This window comes from Gouania willdenowi, chromosome 15 (genome assembly GCF_900634775.1).
Source record: "Gouania willdenowi chromosome 15, fGouWil2.1, whole genome shotgun sequence".
Lineage (NCBI taxonomy): Eukaryota > Metazoa > Chordata > Actinopteri > Blenniiformes > Gobiesocidae > Gouania > Gouania willdenowi.
Window position 1 is genome coordinate 28,656,049 of NC_041058.1, and position 20,888 is coordinate 28,676,936.

Consider the following 20,888-nt stretch of genomic DNA (forward strand, 5'->3'; position numbering starts at 1 on the left):
ATAAGAGCCTTAAAAAGACATGGATGTAATGAAAAGAGTGGATGGACGGAGGCATAAACATGGTGACATTCACACAGACACACGGACTTATTACACACGCGGACGTCGATAAACGAAAACAGGCTTCATCGGGGCATGAAGCAACAGACGCAACTTCACTAATGATGCGCGGATGATTATAAAGTTTATTTTTAACTCAATGTCCTGTATAGTGGAGGTAAAACAGCTGCTGCATTAACTGCTGGCTTTGATTGACCAAAATATGAATGCTTGCCTCCTTTGCTCTGCTGCTCTATCTCTCTTCTACTGCGCGTAGGAAAGCAAAACCATGTGTTATTGTCGAGCTGCTGCTTCAAAACTACAATTAAAAAATTAATAATAATCTGTTCTCATGTGGTCTTCTATGTTGTAGCCGAAAAGAAAAAGTTTGTTGTGTGTTTTATCCCGAAAGACATGAATCAGATCCCTTCCCAACCCCCAGACCTAAAACGGTTATGAATAAAGCTGAATAAACCAGCTTTCCATGTAAACCTCAATTCGGGAATTACTATTTCATATAAAGACGAAGCAGAACATTTTAATTCCGAGTAATTTAATTCAGAATAACTAGTTCTGAATTAAGGCTTGTCTTCCACAAGCCTCCAGGTACGCTTTCACTCTCTTGCACCAAATCTAGCAAAATAGGCAAATCATTTCCAAGAATTACATCAGAAGGTAGTTTGGAGCTAAAGCCACTTCCATTAAAAAAGTCTGACCAGGGGCCTCATTTACAAAAGTGTGCCTAGGTAAGCACACTTCAGCTGGCGTATGCTAAAAACCAGGAAGTGCGTACAAATCTTTTTTTTTACGATTTCTAAACGAGGGCGCACGTACGTCCCACGCCTGTTTCCGAACTCGAAGGTTGGCGCACATGAAGAAACACCTTGCTCCACCCATTTGGTGCTACAGGTGTTGCAGCCAATTGATCGGCAGTTTTGCGCAATGATCATGTAATTTTGATTACAATTATTATTAATATAAAACTGTATTTGTAGGCGCGTGGATGTCACTCACTTCCCTCGGTTGTCAGTATAATTTTTTCCTCTTCTGTTTTTGCAAATGTATCCTTCAGATAATATGTGTTGTGAAATGTTCAATGTGTTTAATTATTTCACAGAGCTGTCTTGAATTTCATTCTTCTCCTGTTGGCGTCGGAGTTTCCCGTTTCTCATATGATTTTGTGCGGGAAAAATAAATAAATCTGCAAACTTTGCTTATATGTGACGTACGCTTTCTTTTGTACGTACACAGCGTTTATAAATGAGGCCCAGGGGAGAGTTCTGTAATTACATATCACCTACATGCAAGTCACTTAGTCATTCACAGAGCAAAAGTGTAACAATTTTCAGAGACTTTAAAACTACTTAAAAATCTTACCACAGCACAAAAGGTTTGGAGATTGTAAGCAAATAACTTTATTAATGCTTAGGGAACAAAGTGATTCCTACACATTAGATTGTAAACATCTTAAACACAAAGTAAACTGTCTGAAAGAAAAGTTTCTTGTATAGGTAGAGGAACTTTAGGAGAAGTAGAGAAACACATTTACAGCAAACGTTTACCCTGTTTTTTTAAAACCTGTGCCAGCAATGGCATTCAGTCATCAAACTGCCCCCAGTCCTTTAGGCTCTTATCCAAAAATACTTGAAGACTTATTATTGAAACATCTCCATGCAAATAACAAAGTACATCAGTGTTAGAAGTATTGAATACATCAGAACAAGAGTATAGGAGGAGCCTATAATCTATGAAAATATCTTCAACAGATATACAGCTTCAGACAAAAATATAAATACATTTAGTCCTATTTATGTACATATATATACACAAACAATGTATCACAATTTCTTAGAAATCTCCTGTAAAGAGGCCTCATTCTGATGTGTGAAAATGTAGGTGAGGGTCTCAGAAAGAGGCTTGTAGTGGGTCACATAATAAAGTCTAATGGTAAAGTGCATAAAAAAAAGACCCAATAAAGATAACAAAAACATACTTATTTGGTTACAAGAAGTTCACATGAGAAAAAAAGGTCCCCCCTGTAAAAACAACAGACTATTGCACTAGTCCAGCCGCATGGGCCATGATGGGCTCTAATAATGCTGTTTAACAATTGTTTAAATGTTGTTTTAGTTGGTAAAAATAAGTTAAGTTAATTTCAAGGCCTATTATATTTCAAACTATTTGTTTATTATAATCAGCTCTTTTTAAACAAGTATTTTTTTTAACTGTGCGTTGTGCCTTAGAGTTGATTAACTATTTCCTTGTGGAACATTATCTACATTTTGTTAGCTTGTACCTTCTGTTAGCTAAAGTTTTTTTTTTGCCCCACCAGTAGGGCTCCTTATCTCCCAATAGTTAGTTCAGAAGTGTCAAAGGATGTAAAGGAAAATGTTGAATAATTCCAGCTGCTTTTCCTGAGCCCATCAAACACAACAAGAGCTGCACGACTGAGAAACTTCACGGATAGTTCTGGATAGAGGATGATTAAGTGATTAAAGGGTTTAACAAGGACATTTAAATTGATTGAAATGAAAAAAAAAAAAAATCTCACGTTAAAAAAAATCTTTGTGGGTTGTGTACGGTAGTTGTGAGCTGCCTATTCACAGTTTTTTTTTATTAAATAGACAAAAACAACATGTGGCAGTATTTAGTTTTGCGGGGGGCCCAGTTACTGTTTAATAAGCACAATCATGTGCTTTGACCATTATAAAGTTAAGAACAAATATTTGTGAGAGTAAAAGGAAAACAGAACTTCAATATAAGCTAGGTCAACAGTGAGGCCAGAGTAGACCTTCTCATAAGTACCAAAGAAGTAAGACATTGGAATAGTGCAGCAGCAGTACTACCCTGATAACCAGAAAAATGACAAATGTCGAGCTTACAAGAAATAATAATCAGCTCTGACCACTTGATGCATCAAGGTTTGAAGTTCATGAAGAGCAAACCCATTTTGTACAGCACAAGTTACGATCAGAGCTGTCAAGCCATAAAGAAATCTCTGTGCACCAATATTGCAAAACATCATATTTCCCTTATGTGACTTATTTTTAACAATTAATTTTGGATCAATAAAAATACATATTTACATGAGTCAGCTAACACTTAATGCATTACAAAATATTCAAACCCTGTTTTTCTCTGAAATAAATATAATAAATAACAATCATACAAACTTTTTGCACATTTAATATAAACAATTCCTTATCATTTTCTTTAAGTTTGAGAAAAATTCATTATATTAGTTTATTCGTTTAACCAGGAGAAAGTACAGACTCTTTGGTTAAAACAGAGCTTTTAAAGGTGCAGTCTGCAACTCTTATAAAAGTGACTTTTTGTCATATTTACTAAAGCTGTCACTATGTAAGGACAGCTTTACATAAAACTAGTTGTTTGTGTGGAAAAAAAACAGGCTCATTGAGTCCCCCCGGCTGCTCCTGCAGCCTTTGGCAGATTGCCAGAATGCACCGTGACCAAGCAAAAAGAACCAATCATATCCAGGATTGTGTTTGATGGGCTGTCTGACAGCTGTTGCTCACAGGCCCTGCCCCTTTCTGGAGCATCGTCTTTTTTACAGTGTATGGTCTGGAGGAGTAGAAGATGGAATTGGTGACTTTTCTGCTTGAAAGGTAATTACTGCTGCTTGATTTACATTATGCTTGATTTATAATTGTTACACTAGAACTGTGTAGTGCATGTGCTGTTTGTGTGTGCGCGCAGCAGCCTCCATGTGGGCTGCTGTAAGTGACACTGTTGCTGCTGCTCGAATCTGGTGTGTGCACATAGAGAGAGAGAAGCTCTGCAGTAATATGCTTTTAATAGAGCATGTTATATTACTGTGATATTGCTGTTGGGCAAACATTACCTTGTTAGCTCCTCTAAGGGAGGAACTTTGGAAAGTTTGGAGGCAGGGCAAGAGAGCAGCAGGGAGGAAGGGGGAGGTGAGGGTTCTGAGAGTTGCGGACGACACCTTTAAGCGCCATTCTGAAATATTGGAGGTTTAAAATACAGGAAAAAAACAACACACTGCACCCAATATAAATGTTAAAGTAATGATTAACCACAAATCTACATTTTAGGCATTACATAATACAAAGAGTACATGTATACAAATATTTTTAAACCCTGTTTTTGATATTAAGCGCTGCAGTCATTACTGCTGAAGGTGGAACTAGCAGAGGAGGGAAAGCTGTGTATCTGTGTATGACTGTAAAAACAAGAACAAAAACAAAACTGCTTCTGAACCTGACTTCCATCCAACCCTGCTTCATTCCACAAGGATCTTCTCCTTATAGTCAGCATTGCACAATGGATCTCCACAGAATAACTTCTAATTGTTTTGTTTCATATGTCAATGAAAAGCTTTAAATCACCATTAGAGGAAACTGCGCCCATGTATTTATTTAGCTGGGCACTCGGGCATCTCATAACTATTAGTGAATCTGATTCATCTAACATCAATAAATATTAAATACCATCTGATTAATATTTACAGACATGGATTATCTACAAAAGGGTGACAAAATACTCTCGGAAAAACTAGGAAATACAAAGCTACAGCAGTTGTACAGTTATAAAAGGTAAGTGGGTACTGCCCTGCTTCATGTACAACAGTATGAGGGTCTTCAGAGGTTTTCATGTTCACTGCACAAATTAATCCATGTGTTAGATCTGATGTACATCACTATCTAATGTAGTCACACAAAGTTATGCCTCAAACAAACCTCAATTAAATTCATTATGATCAAATATGAAAGTGGGAGGAGTCTAAATATAATACAATGTGCTCATGAGCAACACGTTCTGTTTTATGCCATGCTTTATTACATGGTTCTATGTATCTAAACATTAGTGGTGGCATCACAGCCCCAAACTACAGGCTCCCCCATTAATCGTTACTTTTCAATTCACCACTTAACTAGTAGATCTAACAGACCTTCTCTTCCTGTCAGGAAAGGTTAGCAGCTAAGAAAAACATTTAAAACACAGAGATCAAAAATACAAAGTCATTCTCTCAGAGATATGTGTGTTCATTGTGTGTGTGTGTGTGTATTGTCCTCAGTGCATTCCTGCCCAAAGGCTTGGAAAAAGTCCAGCAATCCCATCTTTTCCGCTGGAATCAGGTTCACATCCTGCTTTGTAAACTCCACATCATCCTTGCAACCCGCAGAGTGAGAAAAAGCTAAAAATAAATCATTACAACGTCTCCTCTCTAAAAAGAGATGACAGGAGGAAACAATGTTCACAACGCAAATGTCAGACAGGTTGCAATGACCTCCCTTAGATGAGCCTGTGCGTTCCTGCATCCAGGTTCTCCTTTCATTGTGTCAATGTGTGTGTGTGTTTGTCTGTGTGTGCAATATTCTCCCCTTAGTCATCACGACATGTTGGCAGGTTGACAAAAGTGAAGATGTTGTACTCAATCAGGCAAGAGAAACAAAGGAAAACCGAGTAGAGGAGGAGACACCCCAGACCCAAACGCCGGTCAAGTGTCCACTTATTGAGGTGAACTCCCAGGACCTGGACAATGGAGAGACAGAAACAGTCAGTCAGTCATTAAGAAAGTTGGACAGACGAACAGAGAGACAGACAACCGATGTGCAACAGAGAGACCAGCAGACATGTTGATGGCAACACTCACCGTCAGAAACACTGATGCCAGCAGCAGCCCCACAGAGAAGATCAGTCCTTTGCTGTTGAGTTTGATCTGCGGGACAACATGTGAGATGTGACAGTAAGGATAAAATAATAGAATAGAATGAAAAAATGTATAATTTTGTACAATTAGGTACGGAATGTAGGCTGGAATTAATGAAAGCAGTAAATTAAGAAATGGAAAGTAAAGTAGTGAATAGTGAAGTTACTTTTCAATTGCAGTAACTAGTAAAGTAATGACGTGTATGGAGCGGTTTGGGATTGGGCCTCTGACTCTCTCTCTACCTCCATTGTTGTAGTTCTTCTTCTGGTAGACTAGATGCAGCAGAGGAATGTTGTTGCCCCTACAGGTTAGCAAAGAAAGTGTGTGTGGACCACAGTCTATGGTGTTCAATAAATAAATAAATAAAAATGGTATCATTTCATCTTCTCCTGTTGTTGAACTCAAGTGTATCTACCCCAGGGCAGCTGCTGGAGTTGTTTTCTTTCATAGAATGCTCCAATTGGTGAGAATAGGGAATCTGTTGTGTTTTGTGTCAACCATAAAATCTGCAGTGATATAAAATCTTCAGGGTTCTAATTTTCTCTAACAAGTTTCAAAACAAAAGTGATATTCCCTTGTAGAGACAGTGTCAGGGCAAAATTGTTAGTTATGTTTATTAACATATTTACTCATAGACCTTATTATTCAGTTTTCCAGACCAATGTATGTTAATTGTCCATTTGATAAAATATCAGCAAATAGTGGCAAGTTCCTTTATTTCTTTTTTCAGTCCAATTAGAGAATGTGAGCCAATAACTTGATCAAATAACTTCCCATATTTATCCTTTGATCCTAGTCAACCAGCACCGTTTTGTGCCAAGTTAACCAAAACAGAATTGACTTTTTGACAGTATTCTTCACATTTACCATATACAATAGGTGGAACAAGATAAGTTTACACATAGGCTGCAATAATGTTGTTTTCCGACTCAAAATGGAACATTGTTTTTCATCATACTTTGAGGAACTAAACCCCAAACCCACTATTTTTCTGCTGAATACATACTGTATGTATTTGGCTATTAATTAGTGCTGTTGATTGATCATGTAGTCCAACTTTTAACATTTTACTAAAAGTATTTTAATTTTGTCTTTAGTTGTAAAATGTGAGAGTGACTTCCCTCTAAGGGGCAAACAGCGTATATAGCGCACATATTTTTAGGTTGACATTTATTATTTATTATATCATGATTTTATTTGGTGTCAATGTAATTTATCATTAATAACCTCTGTAAGAAATAACAATTCATTATTCTAATATTTTCTTATAGCTATAGGGAGTAGAGTTGTCACGATACCAAAATGAGTAACCACGATACTATACCAGACAAAGTATCACAGTTCCAGGTAATATCGCAATACTGAAGCCTTTTTTTTATTATTTATTATTGTCCCTGCTTCTCCCTCCTTAGCTAATGGTAGCATCAGTGGCTAATCTCACATCTAAAGGTGCGCTGCTGCCACCTTCAGGGCACCAGTTGGTCACTACAACACATTACAGCTTAGATATTGATGAGGGACCTCCACCAGGGTGTATTCTAGAGTTGTCACGATACCAAAATGAGTAACCACAATACTATACCAGACAAAGTATCATGGTTCCAGGTAATATCGAGATAATGAAGCCTTTTTTTAATTAATATTTTTATGAACTGCAATGTATTTGTATAAGTTAGAAATACTTATTAATTACTTATAGTGTTATTCGGTGCATGATAAGAGTACATGAACAAAATAACATAAGCAATAAAAAAAAACTAATAAATGAAGTTAGAATTTACATGGTTGAAATGAAAAAAAGATCATTCAGTTTCCTATGCGCATCAATTTGTTTAACTAATATAAATAATCAACTTAGGATAACACATTTACTGTCTTATATATATATATATATATATTTGTATGCATTTTCTGGGTGACGTCACTGGTGTTTTACGAGATTAAATGTGATCCATATTTTGTATGTATATAATTTGTAAATATTGTTTGACCATTGTAAATATCTCTGTGGAAAAAAACAAAAAGTGTTCCCTGCACAGTGGATCTCCTATTGCTTTACTGTCTCTGCCTCGTTTAAAGAAAAAATAGTTCCAAATAGGACTTTTGGAGTTTGTTTTTTTTAGCAAAATTAGTGATGTCACCGACGCCGCCGCCGCAGTAGACTCGCCGCTCGGGCCCGGTTCTTCTGCCATGTGTTGTCTCGTGTTTGTGACTGTTAGCCGTGCACGCGAGACAGAACTTTAGCTTGTTGTTTGTTTTGAAGCGAGTTTCTGTCTTCAGTTCCTTCATGCCACGAACAGCCAATCAGCTAACAGACGGGCGGACCCAGTAACAGGCAAACAGCCAATCATTCAGCAGCTGTGGAGTTCGGTTGCCATATTGGTTTGTTTTCAAGTGTATAGCGTGCAGTGAGCTTAGACTGTGTAGTGAGAAGCCGGGAGGAGAGTAGTGGCAACCGCTATGTAGCGGAAACTGGCACCGGTAGTATCGTAATCCATGGTAGTACCGTAGTATAGTAGGAACCGTTACAATTTGGCACCGCGGGGTACCATGGGTAACTATAATAGGGAGCCATTGCAAAATAGTTCAAAGAGCCACAGGTTGCAGACCCCTGTTCTAGGGGTACCAGTTTGGGAACCACTAGAATATACAGAAATCTCTACAAACATTTTTAACCTAGGGAATATATATAATATAAAATAAAATATTAATGTATTTATTTATTGTTAACCTATCAGTATGATTTTTGCTAAAAGGCCATACCTAATACTGTATGTTTATTTATATTGCCTAATACAACTGTAATAATAAATTGGTCCAAATAATCTGTCTCAACCAATAGCAAAATTCAGTTGAAATAGCCGGCGGTCAACCCTTAGAGGGAAGTCACATTTTACAACTAAATACACAAAAATAAAATGCTTTTAGTAAAATGTCAAAAGTTGGACTAGGATAAATACCTACTACTTAATACCCAAAATGCATATGTATTCAGCAAAAAAGTGGGTTTGGGGGTGAGTTACTTTTTAAGGTTGTTGCTGGTATATTTCTTAACAATGTCAAATGAGGCTACATATACTGCAACACGCAGAGATCCTGAGATAAAGGGAAAAAAACAATTCAAATATCCTAATTAGTCACCACAAAATAAGCCATTGAAATTATAGTAATTTAAAGGAATATGAAACAGCTGCTACACAAACCATGAAAAGGAAAATGCAGAAAAAGATGTGGGAGAGTTCATTATATATGTTGCTTAATAGTTGATATATATTGACAAAGAGTTCTGGGAGACTCAATCATCAGCCGTGACATTACAGTGACTTACATCAGAGCCATAGTTGATTGCCAGAGTCTTCAGAGCCCAGGGGAGACCCAACCCTACTAAGATGTCAAACACATTACTGCCAATGGAGTTGGACACAGCCATGTCTCCCATTCCTGAACACACAAAGGCAGTAGCACTGAAAAGTGTAAACACCTTTACGTAATGAGAGAAAAGAGTATACTGTGAGTAAGAGTTGTCTGTCTCTCTGACATCACTGAGGCACCTCTCCTCCACACAGACAAACATATAGCCAATCAAATATTTAATGATGGTATAAAAACAAACACAAATAAGTAGCTGTCATTTCTTTCATTGTCGCTTCACTGATTTTACAGTTTAAAAATGACCCAGTGTGTTTCTGTGTGTTCCATTACCTTGTCTAGCCACTATGAGGCTGGCCATGCAGTCAGGAACACTGGTGCCAGCTGCCAGAAAGGTGATGCCCATGATGACATCTGGGATGCCAAGGGTAAAACCAATCACTGTCACCTGACATACACAAAGAGACATTGTCAGCACCTCTTCTTTGTGCGCAACCAAAGCAGGGCCTGGCTTCTTCCATACTGAATGATGTATGAATGATGTGAAAAGATAACCAAGTCTTTGGCAGTTCTACAGTCAGTGGGGGTTCAAAACACCACTTCTGAGGGACTTCAGTGTACTTTTAAAATAGCTGGCTGTATTTACACTCTTTTGGGATACATTTTCAATAAAGTTATATTTTCCCTCTTTAATAATTTGCTATAAATGAGCCTGGCTTAGTATGTATATGTTTTTTAGCTAATCAACTAATTCTCCCATGCATGACTCAATATGGAGTTCAATAAAGATTACATTCTATAGACACTACAATCTTGTGTTTTGAAGATCCACCATGTTTTCTACACATACCATCCAGACCATGATGTAGGAGAAGGAAGCAATCCACATGGTTGAGGCTACAAAGGACAACATAAACCAGCTCTCCCAGGAAGGTGTGGAGCAGTTGGGGATGGTGAAGTACAGCAGCAGGCACAAAGGCCAGGCGATCAGCCACTTCAACTTGTTAATCAAACCTCCTGAAGACATACAGGTCAACACAGGGTCAGGACTCACAATAAACACACATGGAGGATATAGTGAGAAAGCTCTCCTCCTACCATTCAGTTTGTTAGCTGGGTTTCAACCCATAAAGTGTCATCACTTTTTATAACAAAAATAGGACAATTTGACATACTTTGACTAAAATGTGAAGAGTTTGGAAACAATGATTCAAAAACACTACTTCATACCCAAACACATGCCTATTTGTTTTCTGGTCTGGAGTGTTTGTCTGGTTTTAGGTCTTATGCTGTAGTATTCCTTAAAACAGCTTGAAGGCTGTCATCGGTGATGTGTGATCCGTGCTTGGTCTTATTTACATTCATTATTGACATGCTCTGACAAAAAGGAAAGTGGGCACGTTTGTCCTGTTTCAGGTCGGATTGTCTACAGGTAGGAAAATCCACCCAGTTTGGATCTGACAGTTTACGACACAGTTTCCCTTTTTGCATGAAAAAAGAAAATATTTTCCCAAGCTCAAAAAAAACATTACAGCGCTCCAGCTCAGCAACTTTACTTCTAAATGGGCATGTTCATGCTCCGTGCACAATTTCTGTAAAAATAGCTGGAACTGGCAGTGATTCAGGTCATGAGCCAGAATGAAGTTCACTTTTAAAAAACCATGCTCATTATATCATCCGGTTCCAAAACCTTTCCACATTGAGCTTCTTATTGGATAAAGCAACATGTTGTTAAAACAGTGTGCTAGTTAGTGTAATGCATTTTCTCCTTAATTAGTCCAACCATCCATTTCTCTCCACTTTGCCACGGGTAGTTTGTCCAACCAACTTTTTCCAGGGCCATATTTTTTACCTAATGACTTCACCATCAAAAATATCCTTCCCAGTTGTTGTCCCATGCATGGAAGCTACCTTCAAGAACTCCTCAGAAAAATCCTCAGAAACATCTGCATTGTATCCATGTTTTCTGTGCTTTCATCAACAGCTTATAAAAATGCCAGATAACTGTGTGTCTCTTTAACCAGCCGTGTCGTCAGATTTTAACGGACATTTTAAAAAGTCTATATCTGTTTGAGGCCCACCTGCTTACACACTTTAAGCCTGAACCACTTCGAAAAAAACGTCTTTGCAGCTCGGGCGATTTCTTCATCCAAAATAAAGCTGGCTTTCACTGCTGCATCATTTTTGGCTGTAGTTTTTGTAAACATTTCCTGCTGCGAATGCAGTTTGCCTTTGAATTATTTATCAACTAGTTTTTTTTATCTTGAAGGCTAAATTTACAATACTTGGCTCTGTGTTTGGTGTCAAAATGCCGAAGTATATTGCAGAGATGTGGACTCAAGTTACATGACTTTGACTTGACTTGGACTTTAGACACCACTTGACTTAGGCTACGTTTATACTGCAAGCCTTAATGGAGGGGAAGACGAGGAGAAAGAAAAAGAGAGCCAAATATTTTGTTTTGGCTTTTTCTGGTGCCGATTTGCTTTCCAAACCAGGACATAACCGATCCGACAAGTCCGACAGACATTAGGTATTTATATCTGTGCCCAACCCAACACCGACAATTAAAACCTAATTTTTCCTCAAACAAATCATATATTTACTTTTGTTTCAGTGGTAAGTCTGCTTTCATTAATAAACAACTGTTAGTGTCCACAGAACAGATCAGTGCACTGTGTAACCAGCGCACGTCAAACACACAGGTGCGTAGTACGCGCAAGAGACAGTGGATCTATTTACATAATCCACATATCAAATATGAGGATAATCTGTGTTCTTACTTAATTACTTCAATTTATAAACCGTGCATTAAATCCGCCTTGGTCATTCACACTGAGGTCGCATTCAAAAATATTCGATCTGTATCTGATTCAGGACCACATATGACATTGGTCCAAATCTGATTTGAAAAAATCAGAGATGGATCGAATTTCAGTGTTCACACTGCTTTTAAAAAATCCGATCTGACTTCCAAAAAATTAGACTTGAGCCTATTGACTCAAGAAGATTTGACTTCCGACTCTTCCATGACAAAAGATTACAAAGGTTTACAAGGAGACTTGGATGACCATATTTTTCTGAAAGTGCTGCAAGGGCTGTCCAATATGGTTTGAAATCATGCATAGAGGAAAGAGCCACTTTATTAGCACCTGCGTGTGGCAGACGGTCTAAGATGATGTGATATTTATACTGTTCAGGAAGATGTGTTTGATTTTCAAGGAGGTTATCAAGAGCCATTTTCAGGAGGGCAGACTCACTCTCTCTATCACTCTTCAACACAAATGTTTGAGGTTTTGGTATCCCAAATGCAGAGGCTATTCACTAGAGATGGTATCATGGCCAGTTTCTTTAATCGATTAGCTTAAGATCAATCAGGTTTTGAATTGATTAATCATGATTTGATTCTGATTCAGTATTGATTGACTAATCTTTTAAATTTTATCTTGGATATTCCTAAAATGGTTCCCAACTTAGACTCAAGTTGGGAACCATTAGACTTAAGTTGGGGCTGCTTAGCCAGCAGACCTTCCTCTGCATCCGTCACGTTTACACTAAATGCACTTTTGCATTGCACAGGCACAGTCATTGCTAAAGTCAGACTACAGTGCGAGACTACTGAAAATCGATTCCAGCACCTATCAATTCTACTCTACTTTTAACAGATCCATACTGAGATGTTATAAGTAAATTGCGGCTGCTGGGATGATGTAAATTGGACTGGAGGTGGATCAGGCATACAGTAGATACAGTCTGAACAGAAGCATGAACAGTAAGTGAAGGTGCAGCAGCATGGAGAAGGGAAGAATGTGATACACTGACAGAGACATATTGACTGGAAGGCTGTGTAGACACACTGGATGTGGACAGCATTGGAGCGTGAGCAGTAGCTATAAGGAGCCAAGTGTGAGACTGAATTGAGTCTATGAACAATGGAACTGTTGGAGTAGCGTTCCAGTTTGGAGCCTGGACGGGGCTAAATTTGGCTCCATTAGTTGAGGCATAGGCAAGCTTTGGGGAACCCTAGGAAGGTTTGGTTAAGGGAATGGAAGAGGCTGTAAAGCTGTGAGAGCTTGATTGTCGGCAGATGTAATTCTTGAGGGGGCAGGAGTGAATGTTCTGGATGGAGGCGGATCTTGAAAAGGAAGAGGTAGCCACATTTGGAGGTGAGAAAAGTAGAGTGGCAGCTCCATCAGGTTTGTCCGAGAGGTTTTGTTAAAGGAAACTAGACACAAGCTCGGCTGATTTAAGCTCAAGTTCCTTTTGGCAATTGTATCTTATATTTTCAACCTGTCTGACGATTCGCTCCCTTTCCTTGAGTGCCTCTTCCTGCTACTGCTGAGCAGCTTTGGCTTTCTTGTTGATTAGTTTGCATTTTTCATGCAGTTCCTCTTTGGTCCAATTTGTGAGAGGTAGGTAATGGGGACTTACGTGAAAGGCTAGGCTCTGATGAGAATGTATAGATGGCTTGGGTGATGTTTGAGACATTTGAGGGGTGACTTCATCTGCCATGTCAAGTCGGGATCTACCGGCACACTCAATGGAGGGAGCCTAGTGTTCACTGGGCTCAGGTTCAGGGGGCTCATCAGAAGCCTTGCATTTGGTTGGCAAGCGGCCATTTTAGGTCACTGTGTGACCCAGCTTCTGGTTCAAGGGACCAATTTGTTGGAGAGTTAAGGTTCAAACTGGAGCCACATATAGCCACATATACCATGCAGGAAAAAAGTTTGCATTCAGTTCTGGAATTTATTTTCTTTAAGTAAGTTTTTAGGACAGAACAGGATGAGTGCTGATCATAAGTGTCTATGCTTAATGAAGTAATTCAAAAGACATATGGCACACATCATCAGTTGCACGTAAGAAAAAGTCAGGACTGTATTTATAGGGGAGGTAATGATTGGCCGACCCAAGAAAGAAGAAAAAGACTGGTTGATGTGTGCAGTTGATCCACCCTGGGAGCAGAGGTGAAATTAAGTTTTTAACAATGTGCTTTGAGGTTTTGCAAGCCACACAAAATGTCACTGCGTGTCTGCATAGCCCACAGGATAGGAAAGGTGACCTTGATAACTCCCATTTGGAATTTCCTATAATTTCAAAGCCTAATTAATAATTATGGTATAAAGCTTTGTACAATCTTGACAACACAATCCTCACTCCATGCATCAAAAGGCAGCATTCAAAAACATTTGCAAGAGCTTTCTAGCAGACAACAATGAGCTAAGCTTAGGTAAAAACGTATAATGATGTATTTATGGCTATATTAACAGTGTTCATGTCCTAACTAGTTAAGCTTCTAAGGACACAGGTGCAGCCAAAATGTAGAAAAAACACGAGGACAGATATTTAAATAGTAGTTAGCTATTGACTGGTTTTTTACTTGCACAGCAGTACAAAATAAAATTATTGTTGCAAAAACAAATCATGAGTCGGGTAAAACTAATCTGCCTCATGACTATCTAATCCCACTCATCACATGACATAATACTCAGGGAGTAAACAGGACAGAAAAAGGCTTGTCTCATAGATACCTGGGCACTTGAATGGGACAAAGGGTCCCTCACCATCCTCTTCCTCTTCTTCTTCATCATTCTCATTGTTCTCATTATCTTCATTCTCTGTCTCATTTCCTGCCTCTCTGTCATCCCGGTGAATATTACAAATAGCCCGCTCTAACCTGGGCAGTCCATTTTCTACGCCCTGCCTGCCACCCCCTTTTGCTGGCCCGTCAGAGTCACCGTTGGTCAAAGTTCGTGTGTTGATTAGCCGCTGTCTCTGAAAGTGAAATAAACAGGCAATGGTTTAATACTAAAACAATAGCATAAAACAGCAATTCTATTTCTAGAAATCTCATAGTCTGAAAATAACATGAACTGAAAAATGAACTGAGATATATGAAATTCAAATAGTTTCCTTTGCATGTGGCTGCCTGACCTTCATGACATTCTAAGAGTGAAAATGGTATTTGTAAGACTGCTTGCAGTATTATTTATGTTCATGTTCTGATTTGCACACTAGTGCCACTAGGGGGTGCTAGGGGAGAAGGAAAAAAAAAGGAGAAGAAAAAGAACGTCTGTGATTGGTGGTTTTGAGATCTTTCTCATTAAAAGAGTTGTTTACCACAGACCCACGTCATGGCAGCGATGGGATGGTCAAACTGTTGGAGTATTGTCTGTTTGGATTCTGCTCAACTTTGTGAGTCTCAGATGCTAACGTTAGCCAATGGTGCTAGCCGCTAGCTTAGCTTATCTCAAGACACAGTGAGTCAGTTAGATGCCCGCCATCCTGTTTTTTTTGTTCTGTTAGCCACATGAAAGTTTAGAAGCCGTGTTTCGGTTGCCTTACTGCGTTTGAGGGCTACAGAAAACTACAAAGAGAAAAAGATAAAGCAAACATGTCTGATTAGGAGTCACTAGCTGATGGACAGCAACCGCCAGCTGGCACTCGCCGAAGCGAAGCTCTTGGAGCACTGCGGGGCATTCCATTGCTGAAGCCTTTTCTCAACGGCGACTATGAGTCTTTCCAACTGTGGGCTCGCTGCTATGAGGTAATCCAGGAAGCACGTTACAAAGACAGTGATCTCACTTTGACTACAGTGTTAGACTAACACCAGACTACCGCCAGAACTGTTCACTGTTTGGGATAATCTGCCCCGGGAAACCAAAGCTCTTATAATAAAGCACAGTAACATTTGCAGGCAGCTTTTGGCCAAAAGAATGTAATTGCATCATTTCAGACATTCCCAAATTAACGTCACCGAATGCCTAATGAAGCCATGAAAATTGATGCTGCCCCAACACAGGTGGAAGACAATATTACATCAGCGTCTTCCATTGTCCTTTCTCCTGTGATTCAGCCTTTTGCTGGGGTGAGGACTAAGTCAGGATGGGTGGGGACTAAGTGGGGACGTGTGGTGCATCGCCCAGCACACTACAGGACTGAAGGATGACCTGTGTTGTCAATGTTTTGTTTCTGATGCTTTGTGTGACATATGCAAGTATGACTACATGGTCTGTGAGATGTTTATTTGCATGTGAGTGAAGAATAACAAAGGAAAAAGACACAAAAACAAGACATAAATTGAGTTAAAAAAAAAAGAAAAAGCAAACAAAATTGTTTACTGTTGGTTCATGTGCTATTTTGTTATGTTGTTTGGGTGTTACTTATTATAATTGGTAAATTCAGTTTATTTTTAAATGAGGACACTTCTTTAAAGGGGGAATAAATATAAGAGTGAAAATGGTATTTTGAAGACCGTTTGCAGTTGTGTGAAGTTTGCAGTATTGTTTATGTTCATGTTCTGATTTGCACGCTAGTGCATTATTGTGTTACTGCTAATGGGTGCTAGGGGAGAAAAAAATAAAATAAAAGGGAGAAGAAGAAGAATGACTGCAGTCCATGGTTTTGCGATCTTTCCAATTAAAAGGGTTATGACCAGAACCAGTGAGTTTAGACTTAACTGTTTTACCACACACCCACGTGACTTACAATATGTTGAGGACTTCTGCCTAATGGAAAGAGCTCAGAGTCGAGCAGTTTTTTATTCATTGACCATGTAGTTTGGATGCCCTCTGGTGGCCTTACATTGGAAGGGTACAAAGCACTTTAGTGAGACATAGGTGAAAATCTACTAAAGCGTTTTGCCTGTGAAAAAGAGCGGTGGTGGAATAACGGTTAAGGAAGAGGGCTTGTAATTGGAGGGTCACTGGTTTGAATCCAACCTGGGCCTTCACTGTGGGATGTTGAGCAAGTCCCTTAACCCTAACTGCTCAAGTTGTACATTGATTTGGATAAAAGGGAATTGGGAGGGGAAAATCAAAATACATTAATGCAGCATATTGCTCAACATTGTCATCACGGCCTCAGATACAGTTATTTTTGCTTCTGCTCACTCATAGAAATTTGGGATTTTGCATTAAAATAAGTACTATGGGATGACTCACTTCTGTGATGAGCATTCGTGAAGCCATTGTAAGGCGAGTTCTGGGGGAGAAATGACTGGTGATCATGACCCTCATGCCAGCCTCGGAGAAGGACAGCTGATGAGGAAACGCTGACAGTATTTCATCCACCATCAGCACCGATGGCTTCCTGTAGTGGTTTGCTGTACAACACACAAGTGTATTGGTTATAATGGATATCAAACACATTTATATGGTATCTATTATTTGTTATTTCAACATAAAACATTTGTTAATGACAATAATCAGAAAATAAAATAATATTAGATAACTTTAGGATTGACTCACACTGAAAACACATCTTTTACATATAAAAGAAGAACGTTAAATGTAGACTTTTTAAACATGAAGCCCCCTACTAAAAACACAGTAGCATCTAAAATGTGTTTGAGCATAAGCTTGGTTTGAAAACAACAAATATTAACTCAACCAAATAGTGGAAAATAAAAAAAAAACATGTTCAAAGAGCGTTGAGTGAGACCAGTTGGGTGTAGTTTTTTTTTTAAACCACTATATTAAAAGTAGGTCAAGCCAAACAACCATGTGTTTTTATTTGATATAATTTAATAGAATTCAGGAAACACAAGGGGAAACCAGCCCCACAGAACATTAACATGGACTGTGTTCAGTAGATGTCCTTTTTCAAATTCCTTGGAACACATGTAGCCCGTCGTGAACTGCCAATACTCTGAGGAATTGGTATTGTTTGTGCTTAAATGTAAATAATGCATTGCATATTCCTTTTGAAATCATTTTAATCTATATTAATTTATTTCTGTTTCACTGTTTTCTTTCTGTTCCGCACTGGAAAGAGTAGCACTGACATTTCAGCGTCTCAAACATTTCACGGAGCAAAAACACATGGTATTTATTTATTTATAATAAAAATATACCAAATGAGTAAAGTAAAACACAAAAAAATGCACAAAAAGACAACTGAAAGAATAAAAAATGCACATGACTCCAAAAAATATACATTACAGAAAAATACAATGTGGGTACACGAAGGAGATCGATGTAGACACACACATACATACACACACACAGTATTTATAATAAAAATATACTATGCGTAAAATAAAACAAAACTAAACAATATTTATACAAAAAGTACACACAATTACAACAGAAATGCATAAAAATACACAAAATTAAATATTTATACAAAAAATACACAAAATGACAACAGAATCAGACTACAATGGCAACAAAAAACTATAATTATACTAAAACACAACAGAAAGATACACAAATACACATAATGATTCCAAAAAACATACATTACAGAAAAATACACCAAACAAAAAAAATATAAAAGTGAGTTCAAAAAACAACAAACATGTTATCATGTTCATGTCCCATAGAATTAAACCAGGGAAATCGCACACGATGTTTTATTTTGCACCCGCAAATAAACCCCTTTATAACACTACAGAGTACAGAGTATGTACACCTCTTTGTACATCCAACCTTCAAACACACACTCATTTGGCCATAATTAACTCTACTGAAGCTCCCACATGAATGCATACTTCCGACGGGCACTGTACTAGTATATATAATAAGTCAAGGTGCAGTCAGAAGGTTTGTTCTCTCTTAAGAAGAGGCAGAGGACACTCAAGCATAGGTCAATTTCATGCTGATGGATTAAACGTCCTCATTATTCAGGGCTGCGGTTCAGTAAGATGAACATGACCGACAGGAGAGGCAAAAACGGAGCCAGCGGTGGTCCTCAGTAAAAGCTCATTCACCCATCTTGCAAGTACAACCACCATAACCGGCACCGGTCCGTGGACCATTTGGTGAAGGGCTGTACACATTGCAGGAATTTTAATCCACCCGTTTGCATTAACTTTTGCGCTCCATGTGAAGCCTTTCATTTGGCACAAATATCATACAACTACAAGACATTGGTGCATTCATTTCTGCAGTGTATTTAGTTGTATATAGCTACCCACTGATGAAAATAACAATAATAATAATTTCTAATGTCTATAAATTCATAGACCTGCTCAAATTATAATTATATTAACAACCATCAGCACTTAACACAACCCTTGATCCACTAAGACTGGATATGCAACTTGGAAGTTTATAGTCGAAAAACAAAAAACATGTTGGCAATGACAACATTAGCCTAACCCTTTCCGACAAACAAGGTAATTTACCAGATACCAACAGTACCTTTCTTAAGCAGAACAGATGTAGCGTCGCAGCCATCATCCAGTTCAGTGTTACCGGCTGCACCGTTCCTCAACCTGGACAATTTTTTCTTCTGTCTCTCCAGAAATCGAACAATATGAGAGTTCATCCTGAGACAGAAAACAAGTAAACCATAGATTATTTTACATGTAAAAGTGATACAGCCAGGTGATCTATCTAGATAAATTTAAGTTTTTGCAAGATTTAATTTTGATCTCTTTTAAATACAAACACACCTTTGTATTCTTCCATTGTATTGAAATAGGCCTTTAAAGGTTGTGAGAGCCTTGCCTTAGATTTATTACACATATTCTTTAGTGAATTTTGTCATATCTTCTCATTGAGCCCATTAGGTAAATATATAATGCAGCATGTGCAATCAAATTGATAAAAATCCGATAAGGGGTGGTAACACAGAATTACACACAGTGGGGCGAATTCAAATATCTGAAACAAAGGGTGGTAAACCAGTTGCTTCCCTAAATCCTTTGGTTTCCTCATCTGCTGTGAGGAATTCACTAAGGGCTCTATTCTCCCATGTGCGTAAGTCCAAAAAGCCGCGCAGCGACACTGTTTTTGGCTGTGTGCTATTCTCCCCCTGTATTTAAGTCAGTTGCTGAGCGCCTTCATCCCAGTTAAGCACTGTAGGCTGAGCGTCCCTGAAATGTGGGTTTTCCATTCAAATCTGGCTTTACGCGCATACTCCGGTGTGCGTAAGTCCTTTTCCTCTAACCCTGGAATAAGTACAGCGCGCCCCGATAAGGTGAAACATTTTATTGCACTAGAAATATGGACTTAATTACATTTGAAGCCACACGGACTTGTGCATCGTGCAGCACCAGCTGTGATCATTCAGCTGCTAGATAAATAGATTATTTATTCATCCGGCAGTGGGGAAATGCGCGTGCGTGTGTGTGAGTGAGCAGCGGAGGAGAGATGTGTGTGCGTGCCTATGGTCAGAGTCCGACACGGCGACCGGGACTGGTAGCGAGCTTATGTTTATAGTGCAGCCAGATAATAAAGTGCAGCTCTACAACAACAAAATGGCCTGTTTTTCCTACACAGTTCCATCTTTAACAAGAGTGAGGTGTACGGGAGTGATCTTCGAAGGAGAAGCAGCCTCCGGGCATGGAGAGTGCTGATCTCCGCTGTGTCCCCCCAGCCACTGTGGGGAGACGAAACAGTAAATTTAATTTTTATTAAAATGTTATTCAATATTTATTTTCCAAAAATGTAATTAACCAATTTGTTAAGAATTTTTTTGTCTGTCAAATACATTTAAAATAAACTAAAACTAAAGAGAGAATGTTCTTTAATTGTTCAACCTGGTCATGGTTTTTGAAAATGTTGATGGCCTCGGTCTTGTCTTGGTCTGGGTTTGTCTTCATCTAGGTCTTGACATGGTCTCGACTCCCTAAAAACACTAGACATACTGTACATGGATATTCAAGCAAGAAGCTCAGATTATCCCTTGCCTTTTCCTGCCACTATCTTATCTTATCTTATCTTATCTTATCTACTATCATCACTAACACATGCTTATTCAGTGTTCCAAATTGACTTGGATGTAAAAGCTTGGTATACCCTGAACAAGACACAAGATCATCAGAAGCAGGTTATCACTG

At 38.6% G+C, this 20,888-nt stretch overlaps 1 protein-coding gene across 1 annotated transcript in view; it reads right to left on the minus strand.

The window, feature by feature from the left end:
- Nucleotides 1–3,757: 3,757 nt before the first annotated feature.
- slc24a3 (solute carrier family 24 member 3) overlaps nt 3,758–20,888 on the minus strand; it is a 115,866-nt gene continuing 98,735 nt past the window's right edge. Inside the window, exons 10-17 of the mRNA XM_028468663.1 lie at nt 19,246–19,373; nt 17,044–17,204; nt 14,632–14,875; nt 9,954–10,120; nt 9,437–9,551; nt 9,063–9,175; nt 5,678–5,743; nt 3,758–5,556 (exon numbers count right to left, since the gene is read on the minus strand). Coding sequence (XP_028324464.1) covers nt 5,407–5,556; nt 5,678–5,743; nt 9,063–9,175; nt 9,437–9,551; nt 9,954–10,120; nt 14,632–14,875; nt 17,044–17,204; nt 19,246–19,373 — 1,144 coding nt within the window. The 3' untranslated portion in view covers nt 3,758–5,406. The remainder of the gene's footprint in view (nt 5,557–5,677; nt 5,744–9,062; nt 9,176–9,436; nt 9,552–9,953; nt 10,121–14,631; nt 14,876–17,043; nt 17,205–19,245; nt 19,374–20,888) is intronic.